At 36.5% G+C, this 13,133-nt stretch overlaps 1 protein-coding gene across 2 annotated transcripts in view; it reads right to left on the bottom strand.

Annotated features, from left to right (window-relative positions):
- Positions 1-13,133, bottom strand: part of LOC106873410 (ceramide kinase-like protein) — a 195,833-nt gene that overhangs the window by 24,739 nt on the left and 157,961 nt on the right. For both annotated transcript variants that reach the window (XM_014920765.2, XM_014920764.2), the window contains exon 7: positions 9,165-9,239. In XM_014920765.2, coding sequence (XP_014776251.1) covers positions 9,165-9,239 — 75 coding nt within the window. The remainder of the gene's footprint in view (positions 1-9,164; positions 9,240-13,133) is intronic.

Here is a 13,133-nt window from a genome sequence, read left to right on the forward strand (position 1 = left end):
CCTACGTTGTCTCCTTCATTGGACACTAAACTCCGCTTGCAAAGACCTGTTGAGGCAAGTGAAATCGAAATCGAATTAAATTCGACGACTGGCACCCATGCCTACGTTGTCTCCTTCATTGGAAACGAAACTCAGCTTGCAAAGACCTATTCGGGCAAGCAAAAGCGAAACCGTCAATGGCACCTGTGCCCAGCATCGCCTTCCTGGCACTTGTGCCACATGGCACGTGTAAAGACATTCGAGCAAGATTGTTGCCAGTGCTGCCGAACTGGCTCTTGTGCAGGTGGCACGTAAAATACACCATTTTGAGCGTGGCCATTGCCAGTACTGCCTGACTTGCCTTCGTGCCGGTGGCACGTAAAAGCACCTACTACACTCTCGTAGTGGTTGGCATTAGGAAGGGCATCCAGCTGTAGAAACTCTGCCAAATCAGATTGGAGCCTGGTGTAGCCATCTGGTTTCACCAGTCCTCAGTCAAATCGTCCAACCCATGCTAGCATGGAAAGTGGACATTAAACGACGATGATGATGATGAATCATTTCTAGTAGAACAGATATTTGAATTCAGTTAAGCCTGCTTGTATTACTAGTATAATAGTTACTTGAATATCTTGAATCATCCTCTATTTAGTATCAGTACCATACAGGGCTGATTAGCATGATGATTCTCATCCACTATCTGAATAAAAATATCAGTATCATAATATTTCTACATGTTTATCCATTTCTTCAAATAAATATTATATATATTTGAATAAATCAAATTGACATTGTATATTCGTATGAATGAAATAAAATATTATATATTTGTAAAAATAAAATAGATATTTTTTCTTTTATCTTTTACTTGTTTCAGTCATTTGACTCCCAAATACATATATATATATATATATATATATATATATATATAAATATATATATATATATGACAGGCTTCTTTCAGTTTCCATCTACCAAATCCACTCACAAGGCTTTGATCAGCCCAAGGCTATAGGAGAAGACACTTGCCCAAGATGTCATGCAGTGGGATTCATCCTGGAACCATTTGGTTAGAAAGCAAGCTTCTTACCACACAGCCACTCCTGTATCTATTGGATATGTTTATATAATTAAAATAGACATTGCATATCTATATAGATAAAATAAATATTGTATATTTGTATAAATAAAATAGATATTGTATATTTACTTATGAAGTTCTTAAAGTTTCTAGTCATTGGCAATCATGTATAACTCTACTCTTGACTCTTTTACTCTTTTACTTGTTTCAGTCATTTGACTGCGGCCATGCTGGAGCACCACCTTTAGTCGAGCAAATCAACCCCGGGACTTATTTTTTGTAAACCTAGTACTTATTCTATCGGTCTCTTTTGCCGAACCGCTAAGTGACGGGGACATAAACACACCAGCATCAGTTATCAAGCAATGTTAGGGGGACAAGCATAGACACCCAAACATACACACACACATATATATATACACATATATGACCGGCTTCTTTCAGTTTCCGTCTACCAAATCCACTTTGGTCGGCCTGAGGCTATAGCAGAAGACACTTCCCCAAGATGCCATGCAGTGGGACTGAACCTGTAACCATGTTGGTAAGCAAGCTACTTACCACACAGCCACTCCTGCACCTATTTCATTCTTTTTAAGAATTGTCAGCATGACATAACCTGTGGCTTATTAATTAAATGTTTCACGCAGTAAAACATAACGTTAAAGATGGAAATTTGTGGGATATGTTGTTTTTTTTTCTTTCATAGAATATTAGTACATTTGGAACTGAGAGAACCAAAAGTTCTTCATATTCACAACTGTTTCTAGAGAATTCTACTTTGTGAAAATGTCTTATAGTAGCCAATAATTTCAGTTTTAGCTGCAACCAATTTCACAAGCTGGTTTCCAATGTACTTTTTGATGTATAAACACTTGTTTCAAACAGTTTTCTTTTTTTCGTTTTCTCATAATATTCCTACGAATGTGTAGCAGAACAGACATCTATCCATAAATATACCTGTCTTGCTCATTGTCAACAGAATAAAACAGATTTTCATAAAATCACATTCAGGATTTTTCAAACACACAGGGCCTAGTGGTCTCATAGGAGATAATTATTTCATCAAAATGAGGTAGGATTAGAATTTTAAAATTGAAATTGAAAGAATTATAAGGAAAAAGATGTTTACAATTATATTTGTGTAAGTAAAACAGATACTATATATTTTTCTATATATAAAATAAATATTCTTTTACTCTTTTACTCTTTTACTTGTTTCAGTCATTTGACTGCGGCCATGCTGGAGCACCGCCTTTAGTCGAGCAAATCGACCCCAGGACTTATTCTTTAGAAGCCTAGTACTTATTCTATCGATCTCATTTGCCGAACCGCTAAGTTACGGGGGACGTAAACACACCAGCATCAGTTGTCAAGCGATGTTGTGGGGACAAACACAGACACACATACATATACATATATATATATACATATATACGACGGACTTCTTTCAGTTTCCGTCTACCAAATCCACTCACAAGGCTTTGGTCGGCCTGAGGCTATAGTAGAAGACACTTGCCCAAGATGCCATGCAGTGTGACTGAACCCAGAACCATGTGGTTGGTAAGCAAGCTACTTACCACACAGCCACTCCTGTGCCTATTATATATATTTGTGTAAAGAAAATAGCTATTGTATAATTGTATAAACAATATGTTATATATATCATCATCATCATCATCATCATCATCATTATCCTCGTTTAATGTCTGCTTTCCAGGCTAGCATGGGCTGGTCGGTTTGACTGAGGACTGGCAAGCCAGGATGTTCTTCCTAATGCCAACCACTCCAAGAGTGTAGTGGATGCCTTTTACGTGCCATCAGCATGGTGGCCAGTCAGGTAACATTGGTATCGATCATGCTCGAATGGTGTTTTTTACATACCACTGGCATGGGAGCCAGTCAGGCAACATTGGCATTGACCACACTTCAATGGTGCTTTTTAAATTCCACCGGCACTGCAGTTGACAGTGTTGATCATTCATGTTCTGTGTGAACATATTAATTCTGTGAAAGGTTATTCTAGATAACTATATCCAAATATTTATTAGGATAATACTATTCTACACCAATCTGCACTACAAAGTTGTCATAACATTATTGGTGACGAGATATTCAAACACACGACATAACAGTGTAAATAAATATTGCATAAATCATTAGAGAAAATGTTTTACAGCATCTCTTAAAGTTAACCATAATATCATAAAGTATTGTTTTTATTTTCCAGTTAATTAACTGTAGAAATAAAATCATTCATTTTGCTTAATGAGATAATAGAATATCAGAAGAAAGGACAATACACTTTGCTTGATGACTTAATACGATACCAATAGAAAGGTTATAATTACTGACCTTTCAATTAGTGAAATAATTGTATAATTGCACAGCAATCATGCAATATGTTACCACACTTTTCTCATTAAATAATTAAGTTTCTCGTCACTTTAATTCTGTAACCTATTAGAATGCTACAAAAGACTTGATCTTTGTGCAGTGTATCTTGGGTAACCCAACTGAACAGAACATAACTGCTTACATCTGGTATTTGTATGTACCTATTTACAATTAAGTCCACTGGGCTATTGAGATGTAACTGTCATAAATCCACGAGTTAGAGAAGAGTAATAAGAGAATGAATGAGTTATAGATCAACTAGTTGGCAAACATCCTGCCAGTTTAATATAATCATCATTAATATAATAATAAACAACATGCAAAAACATGTTAGATGAATGTAACAAACATTTTACACTATATGAATAACAAACTTTATACAAGTAAGTACTTGGCTTTAATTACTATGATTTGGAATATTAAGAAAGGCATGAAAGTCACAATCTCTCATTTATCATTATTTTAAGCATATGAAAAATAGTGATAATGTTAACAAATTGAAAGCAAAGAAATTAGCCAGCCACTAGAATTATAATGATTTCTTGCACAAATACTGGGTGAATTTTTGTTGGGTGGGACTACAGTTGAGTTTATTGTTCCATTGACTGGAGGGTGCTTGGTTTATTCGTCAGGAAATATTGAGGGGGCAGAAAATAGCAGTGATTCCCACCTAAGAGATTATAAACTCAGAACAGTGAGGTATGAAATTGTAAGCAGCAGAAATAACAGTTATTTTCACTTGGTTTAAACACAAACAAGAACAGCAACAACAATATAAACATATAGAGAATGAATCACTGAATATAGCAGTAAACAAAACATAGTATGCAACACACACACACACACACACACACACACACACAGATAAACATGTACACACACACTCATAAGATATATAATATATATACTCCAATATAAAACCTGCAGTCAACTTAGTACTAGACATCTTGCTTTGCATATTACTGAAAATCTACTATTTTGACTCAGATGAAATCCAGTGATGTCACAGACAAAACACCATCATCGTACAATCATCACTTTTCAAAAGTCCTATGGCAATAGAGGCGTGGTGATGTATGCAGACTTGACCGGTTGGAAGCATACAGTTACAAATCTGCACATAAGGTGTCAAGGTTCTTATCTTTACATTGCTAACGTTTTTATGGACAGGAACTGTTTTCGGTGGAGAATCCTGTGTCTGAGCAGCCCTTTTAAGGAGAACACTGCTCACCTGGATATACAGGGAAGGTGCTAGAAAAGGTGCACTGAAAATTGTCTGTCCTCTCTCTGCTGCTTAGTTTACTGCAGCTAACGGTGGTTCAATTTAACAGGATTGAACAAAGAATTGATATAAACAATGATAACAAGTATGCAAGGAATAAGGATGTAATCAATTAGGAATAAGGTGTCATATGTGGAAAAAACTTGTAAGACAATATCTGGACTTAAAAGACATATGCTAGTTCACAAAAGGATTCCTTCAGAATCAGATTCCAAAGGGCAAAGATACAGAAGAAACTTAAATAATATCTGTCACTTGTCAGTCAGCAGCTGGTCTTAAAAGTCATCTAAGGGCTCATCAACGGAGTGATTGTACTGTGTGATGAGATGTGGCATGTGTGTTGATGGGATGGCTATCATCTCTCAAGATGAAGCAATCATCATATATATATATATATATATATATATATATCATCATCGTCATCATCATCATCATCATCGTTTAACATCCGCTTTCCATGCTAGCATGGGTTGGACGATTTGACTGAGGACTGGTGAAACCGGATGGCAACACCAGGCTCCAATCTAATTTGGCAGAGTTTCTACAGCTGGATGCCCTTCTTAACGCCAACCACTCAGAGAGTGTCTATATATGTATATATATATTATCATAAGAGCACACAAGGCACCTACCTGCTAGAAAGTGGAGTGAAAACCCTCAACTTAACCACCAATGACACTGAAAAATTCAACAGACAAGAACAGTAGTTGGGCAAATGAGCAAAAAATTTAACATACCATCACAGCTTAATGTTATATAGTTTGGCATCTGGATATACTTGTATCATGATTTTGAGATTTGGCGAATTACCTTAACTCTCTTCAGCAAGTCTTATCAAGTGAAAAATTCATCTCGTCATCTTAGAGTCATTGGTCGTTAAGTTGAGGGTTTTAACTCCTCGTGGGCCCTTATGATAAATATAAATGTTAATTGTATAGCTATCTAACACTATTTAATGCCTGCTTCCACCTCTATTATTGTTGTTATTATCAGTTACTTATATAAACTGCAGATAATAATAATAATAATAATAATAATAATAATAATAATAATAATAATAATAATATCAATATAAATATTTGCTTTTGAATATTTACTTCTCATTATGAATATATTTACACTGAAGTTGTTCTGAATTTGGTGTGAAACAATTCAGAACGCCAGCAAACTCCAGTGTGACAAGTTGAATTTTTCACTTGGTAAGACTTGCTGAAAAGAGTTATGGCATTTCACCAAAACTCGAAATCATGATAGAAATATATCCAGATGCCAAGCTATATAGCATTAGGTTGTGATGGTATGCTAAATTTTTTGCTTGTTTCCCCAATTACTGTTGTTGTCCGTTAAATTCTTCTGTGTTATTGGTGGTTAAATTGAGGTTTTTAACTCCACTTTCTAACAGGCAGACACCTCGTATGCCCTTACGATAAATATAAATGCTAATTGTATAGCTATTTATGCACCGGTGCATAAATTATATGTATGTATGTATGTTTGTATGTATGTATGAATGTATGTATGTATGTACGTATGTATGTATGTATATATGTATGTATTTATATGTGTGAGGGTGTTTGCGCACAGGAACAAGCTTTTGACAACTAAGCACCAAATAAAGAAATATTAGATCCAAGCATGAAAATATTTTGACTGGATAATTGATTTCTTGCTGGTTTTAATAACATACAAAATCATATACATTTCAAGTAGAATATTGCTCTAAAAGTGCCAATTTAAGCTAAGTAAATGGTAAATGTTATTGATAGTGTATTGATATTATACTGTTTATATTTTTAATTATTTACAACAGATCAATAACTGCCAGTTAGACAAAATATAGAACAAAAGAAACAATCTGATTCTATGTAATATCTTTCACAGCAATTTATGGGAATCAATTATAGTAAAACCAACAGAGAAGGGTTAGATGTGTAACCTGTTATAGATTATCAGGAGAAAAGCAAAATAAAAAAGGATGAGATGTGTAAGCTTTTATTGACAATATGGGGAGGAAGGACACAATAGAGAAGAAAGATTAAATGTGTAAATTATTATAGGTTATCTGGGGAAGAAGAAGCAACAGAGTATAGCACAATTTCCTCAATACATTTACAATCTTCTTTTCATTTGTTGCTTAAACTCAAAGTTCAGTCCCCAACAAGGTAGACTTATAATCAAAGGTGCTTCAGTTGTGATCATCATCTCCTTTATTCAGATATAGTATAGCTAAGATTTACTTAAATCAAAAAATCCCTTAATTTTTTAAGACAATAGGATGTCATTTGAGAATGATTTGGCTGTTATTTCTAGTAGTATGGGCAACTATGTAGAGGTTCTTTCATTGCTGTTTATCATCGTCATCATCATCACCACTATTTTATATCCATTGTTTCCTATGTTCTATGGGTCGGGCACAGCATTCCACCATTAGTAGCAGCCCTTGTCATCTCCTTCATGAGATTTAACTTTTTGAGATCAATTACCATCACATCTTTGGGCTTTTGTTCTCTTACTTCCAAACTGTCACTTTTCACAGGCATTACATGCCTGTGCCAGCTAAGTCTTCTTTCTTACACACATACACACTACATCTGATTCCTCTTATACCCAGTTTTCCTCTCACCTCATATGTGCTCTGTTGTTCATTACCAATATAACATATTAAACTGCACATGATCACTTCATTTCTTTCCAGCCTTTATCTACCCTCTTCATTAATTACAATGCTTCGTCATCATCATTTAACGTCCATTGTCCATGCTGGCATGGGTTGGACGGTTTGACCAGGGCTGGCAAGCTGGAGGGCTGTACCAGACTCCAGTCTGGTTTGGCATGGTTTCTACAGCTGTATGCCCTTCCTAATGCCAACCCCTCCAAGAGTGTAATGGGTGCTTTTAGGTGCCACCAGCACAGGTACCATTTGTGTGACACCAGTATCTGCTACGACTATGATTTCACTTGGCTTGATGGGTCTTCTTCTCAAGCATGGCATAATGCCAAAGGTTTCAGTCATTTATCATTGCTGCCAAGAGGCCCAACACTCAAAAGATGCTTTTTACGTGCCACTGGCATTGGCCACCTTGCCTCCGTGAGGTTCAACGCTTGAATAATGCTTTTTATGTGCCACAGGCATGGGTATCAGTTATATGACACTAGCATCGGCCATGACTATGATTTCGCTTGGCTTGATGGGTCTTCTCAAGCATGGCATATCGCTAAATGTCTCGGTCACTAGTCATTGCCTCTGTGAGGCCCAAAGTTCGAAGGTCATGTTTCACCACCTCATCCCATGTCTTCCTGGATCTACCTATACCACAAGTTCCCTCCATAGTCAAATATCAGCACTTCTTTACACAACTGTCCTCGTTAATGCACATCAAATGACCATACCAGCACAGTCAGTATCTGACCTAGATCCAAGGTTCCTTCATTGGAATTTCGACATCAAGAGGGTTGTTGTGCCTGAACATGTGTTAATGTGTGCAATTTGGAGTCAGCGTATATGCAGATCTGTATATTCTGTCTTATGTATACTAATACATATAGTTGCATGTCTAGACATGTGTGTATATACTTATATGCTAAACTTTTGAAAGACATTTGTCTATGGTATCATGCAGTAGGATTGAACTCAAAATAATATGACTGTTAACTTTTTAACCATACAGCTATAACTATGCATAGAAATATTTCCTATGTTCTTGCAGTCTCAGATGTCATACAATTCTCCTCTTCCATAAGTTAATCTGTCCATTAGTAACAACACATAAATACTTCTAACTATTAGCACTAACAGTTCTCTTTCACCTTCTTTCTACAAACTCTCTGCAGTCAGAAAGAAAGCTTTCAGAATTACTGTAACTAGTGGAGTTGGCACTAGGAAAACACAGCTTGTCAACAGCATATGATACAAGAGACAGGTGGCTGCAGTAGCAACACCGCTCTATAAAATACAAGCCTCAATCATCAGAATTCTGAACAGTTCTACCACTGAAGAGAGAAATATGGTTTTTCAAAGCTCAGTACAGTCATGCCTGCACAAAACATTTCAATATCTGGTACCAAGATCCACAATAAAGTCAAGAACTTTCAACATTTGACTATCAGAATTCCGAACAAACTTCCAGAAACTGCTAAAAGAGCCATTTCAGGTGACAAGATACTAGCTTTCAAAGGCCAAGTAACAGACATCTCTTGTCAGTCTTAGCTATTGGTAAAACAGTAAACCAATGTAAGAGCCAATTAAAAACCTACAACCAATGAGGTTATTGGTCATGAATACATGACAGCAAAACAAAAGTTGTTCTGTATATTCTTTATCAATAATGTCATTACACACATATATGTCACACTAAATATATTTACCAAGAGTAATTGCAATTACCAACTCTATTTAAGCTACTATTTATGCAAAAAATGCTCACTTACCAAGTGAAATATGTATGGCTGCTGTTACGGGATCACAGGTTCCAATCACAGATTGAGCAATATGGTTGGTGGTTCCTAACAAAAGCAGAGTCAATGACAGATTAACTGGAAATAATTATAAAATCCCTAATTTCATACAAGAATATTTATTCGATTTCATGAAATGTTGATATCTTCTTTATCATAATATTTTACAAAATAAAACAGTCTCAGTAATTTCAAAATGGAATTTCTTTGTATTTGTGGAGGCATTGTTAATGAGGTAAATGAGGTAAACATGCCAGGCAAAATGCTTAGTAGCAGTTTGTCTGTCTTTACGTTTTGTGTTCAAATTCTACCAAGGTCGACTGCTTTTCATCTTTTCAGGATCAATAGAATAAGTGCCAGTTGAGTACTGGGGTCAATGTAATTGACTTATCCTGTCTCCCAAATTTTCTGGCCTTGTGCTTAAATTTGGAACCAATATTAACAAAGCAAATATGAGCTATCATTAATAACTGTTAGACAGCATAATAAACACAATATATGTAAACCTTCTCAACTTGTGACCTATGCAACTTATGACCATCCGCACTTATGACCGCAAAAAATAAATAGATAAATAAAAGTAAATAAATAAATAATCAATATTTGGGTATTGGATAGCTGTGCCTACAATAACTATGGCAGCATCTGGCAACATAGGCCTCCCTATGACCCAGGCATCCACTGTCTGCCACTGTCTCTCACTCAGTCACTTTCAAGCATCAGTTAGATTTGAATGAAAATAATGTTGAAAAATATAAATTCGACACATGACCAGATCAACTTATGACCTGTCAGTCAGAACAGAACTCAGTCATAAGTGAAGGAGAAGGTGTACTTAAATTTAATTAGTGAATACTGTAATTAGTGTAGTTTGTGCAGTCTAATAAACTCCATTTATGTTATGAAGAGTAATTAGTGAATGTTGTAGAGTATAACAAACATTGTATATGTAGTTAGGTGTAATTAGCACATATTGTAATTAATGCATGTTGTAATGAGTCTACAATATACACAGTACAATAATACACTACACATGTAGTAATTTGTGTATTAGTATCATTATAAATTTTAAGTTTCTTGGATCTATAAAGTATGGAAACAAGTCCCCGCAATCACTTCAATTGTTGGGTCACACTATCATCAAAGATCTCTCTTAGCAAAAGTATTTCTTTAACATAGCTGTTTCATTAACATAAGCACCACCAAGTGTATAATTACATAACTGTGATACACATTTAATTTAAATTGAATTGAATTAAACTAAATTACTTAAAAAAAACTGTTATGGTACTGGAGCAATCTTGAGGATTGGGTAAACTCAGTTTTTAAATCAATTTGACTTAATTTCATTTAATTTAAAGTAAATTAAATATGTATCATCATCATGTAATTATACATTTGGTAGTGTTTATCTTAATGTAACAGCTATTGAGTACAATTAAAGTATAAACTATTTGTGAAATTTATGCTTTTCTGCTTGTATTCTAAATATGTTGCTCACAAAGATCATTGTAGCCAATTATGTATATACATGCAAATAGGTCCCATTTGAATTTACTGCAATGAAATGACATGTGGGTGTTTAAATGAACTGTTATTTATTGAGCTCTTAATTACCATCATTATAATCTAGATACATATCTTTTATCTTTTACTTGTTTCAGTCATTAGATTGTTGCCATGCTGGGACACTGCCTTGAAGGTCAAACACATCAATCCCAGTAATATTTTCTAAGCCTGGTGCTTATCCATCAATCTCTTATATATGACGAGCTTCCATACAGTTTCCATCCACCAAATTCGGTTACAAAATATTGATCAGCCCAAGGTGCCACACAGTGGGAATGAACCCAAACCACATGGTTACAAAGCAAGCTTCTTAACCATATAGCCTTGCCCATGATTATGTATATTCACAATTCAAAAACAGACTTACAACATTTGGAAATGTATTGTATTTTACATGTGGCTTGCACTGCAATACTCTGTCTCCATCATTTGTCAACTCTAGATTACAATAATTTTGACAGCTTCCAACAAAATCACTTTCCCCAGCAGATACTCTCAGTGATTACTTGGGTTCCTTGGTAAATAAACACTGTGACTTACTTTTTCTGTATGCAATTCATTAACCACCACATTAACCAACTGCAGCTTTAACAACTCCAACCATGCAGCAAATATTTTATTCTACTACCCACAAAGGCTTTATTCTCTGCTTTCAGCATTGTCTTTTCTACAACAGCTGTTTTGCAGCCTTCAACATGTAATAATAATTTCAGTGTATAATAAATTATTTTATATGTCTGCACCAATGTGCATGCCAACCAGTTTGTCCAATGTTTGGGGAGTGGCAAAGAGAGCAGAGGATGCAGTAAATCAGATTACTAGAGGTGCAAGTGAATGAATCGGTGATATGGTAGGGGCAGTGGTGAGTACTGGTGAGGACAGTGGTGTTGGAAAGGAAGGAACACATGCAGCAGGGTGGTTGAGAGCAAGATAAGGAGCCAGGTTGAATGTCAGGAGTGGGGAAGAAGCAATGGACCAGTCGGTCATATAAGTTGCAAGTGCGTTTGAAGGAAGGGTTGCGTGGGTTGAGGAAGATGTGGAAGGTGGACAGTCAGATAGGAGTTGGCGGAAAGTACGTAAAATAGTGGAGACATAGAGTAGAGATATAGTAGGTGAGGTGGAAAGTGAGGTGGCTAAGGGTAGAATGTGTATGGGGAGAGCAGGTAGATTCATGGATAACTTGACCGGGAATGGATGAGGGTGATTTAGATAATGGTAGTGAAGCATCCTCGTTGGGTTGAGTGGTGACCCAAGAGTTGAGACTGTGTCTCAAGATAATGGTCGTCCAAACAGAGCTGAACACTCCTTGGTAACAAGCGTGTCTATCCCCTTCTCTCAGATTGGATGGAGGAACTGAGAGTAGGTGACAGACAGTTTAGTGTGGGCAGGATGGGAGGAAGAGAAGTTGAGGCAAGAGTGGGAGTTTGTGTGCTTGTAATGGATGGAGGAAGTGATAAGAGACAAAGGAATTGAGACGTTCACAGGAGAGTAAGGTTGTGGCGATACAGTCGTCAATGTTCCAACCGTATAACTCAAAAGTGGGACCAGTAACCTGTGAAACCACTTGGGCCTCAGCATAGCTGAGGAACAAGTTCGCATAGTTGAGACCCATTCTCGTTCCCATAGTCTATTCCGATACCTCATGATAAAACTCTCCTGCAAAAACACACATGCACACACACACACACACACACACACACACACACACACACACACACATACGCACACACATACACACATATATCTTTTAACTTTTACTTGTTTCAGTCATCAGACTGTGGTCATGCTGCTGCAGCGCCTTCAAGAAATTTTAGTTGAATGAATCGATCCCAGTACTTATTTTTTAAAAGCTTGGTACTTATTCTACTAATATCTTGCCTGGAGTCCATGCCATAAATCGAGAAAGGTATGGAGTTCAAAGTTAGCAGCAGGGGAAATTGAAAGTGAGGTTGTTTCTGGCAACAGTGGAGTCTGTTCTTCTATACAAAGCTGAAACATGGACGCTCTCTAAAGCATTGAAGAAGCAGTTGGATGGTTCTTATACAAGGATGCTTAGAATAGCACTCAATGTCATACAACAAACGCTGTAACATTGAAAATACAGCATAGAAGGATGAGGCTAGCTGGACACTGCATCATACACTGCATCAGAAATTACTAACAAGCTAGTGCTCTGGCAACCAACGGAAGGGAAAACCAGGAGAGGAAGGAGGAAGATGACCTATATCGACAACTTGCTGGAGGATACTAGTATGGAAAGGGTACAGGAGCTGAGGACCATTATGGAAGATCGAGATGAATGGGGAAAACGTATGGAAACAGTCTTAGGGTGTCCTGTGGGACGACCTCTCTCTCTCTCTCTCTCTCTCTCTC

The sequence above is a fragment of the Octopus bimaculoides genome, chromosome 8, assembly GCF_001194135.2.
Source record: "Octopus bimaculoides isolate UCB-OBI-ISO-001 chromosome 8, ASM119413v2, whole genome shotgun sequence".
In the NCBI taxonomy this organism is placed as follows: domain Eukaryota; kingdom Metazoa; phylum Mollusca; class Cephalopoda; order Octopoda; family Octopodidae; genus Octopus; species Octopus bimaculoides.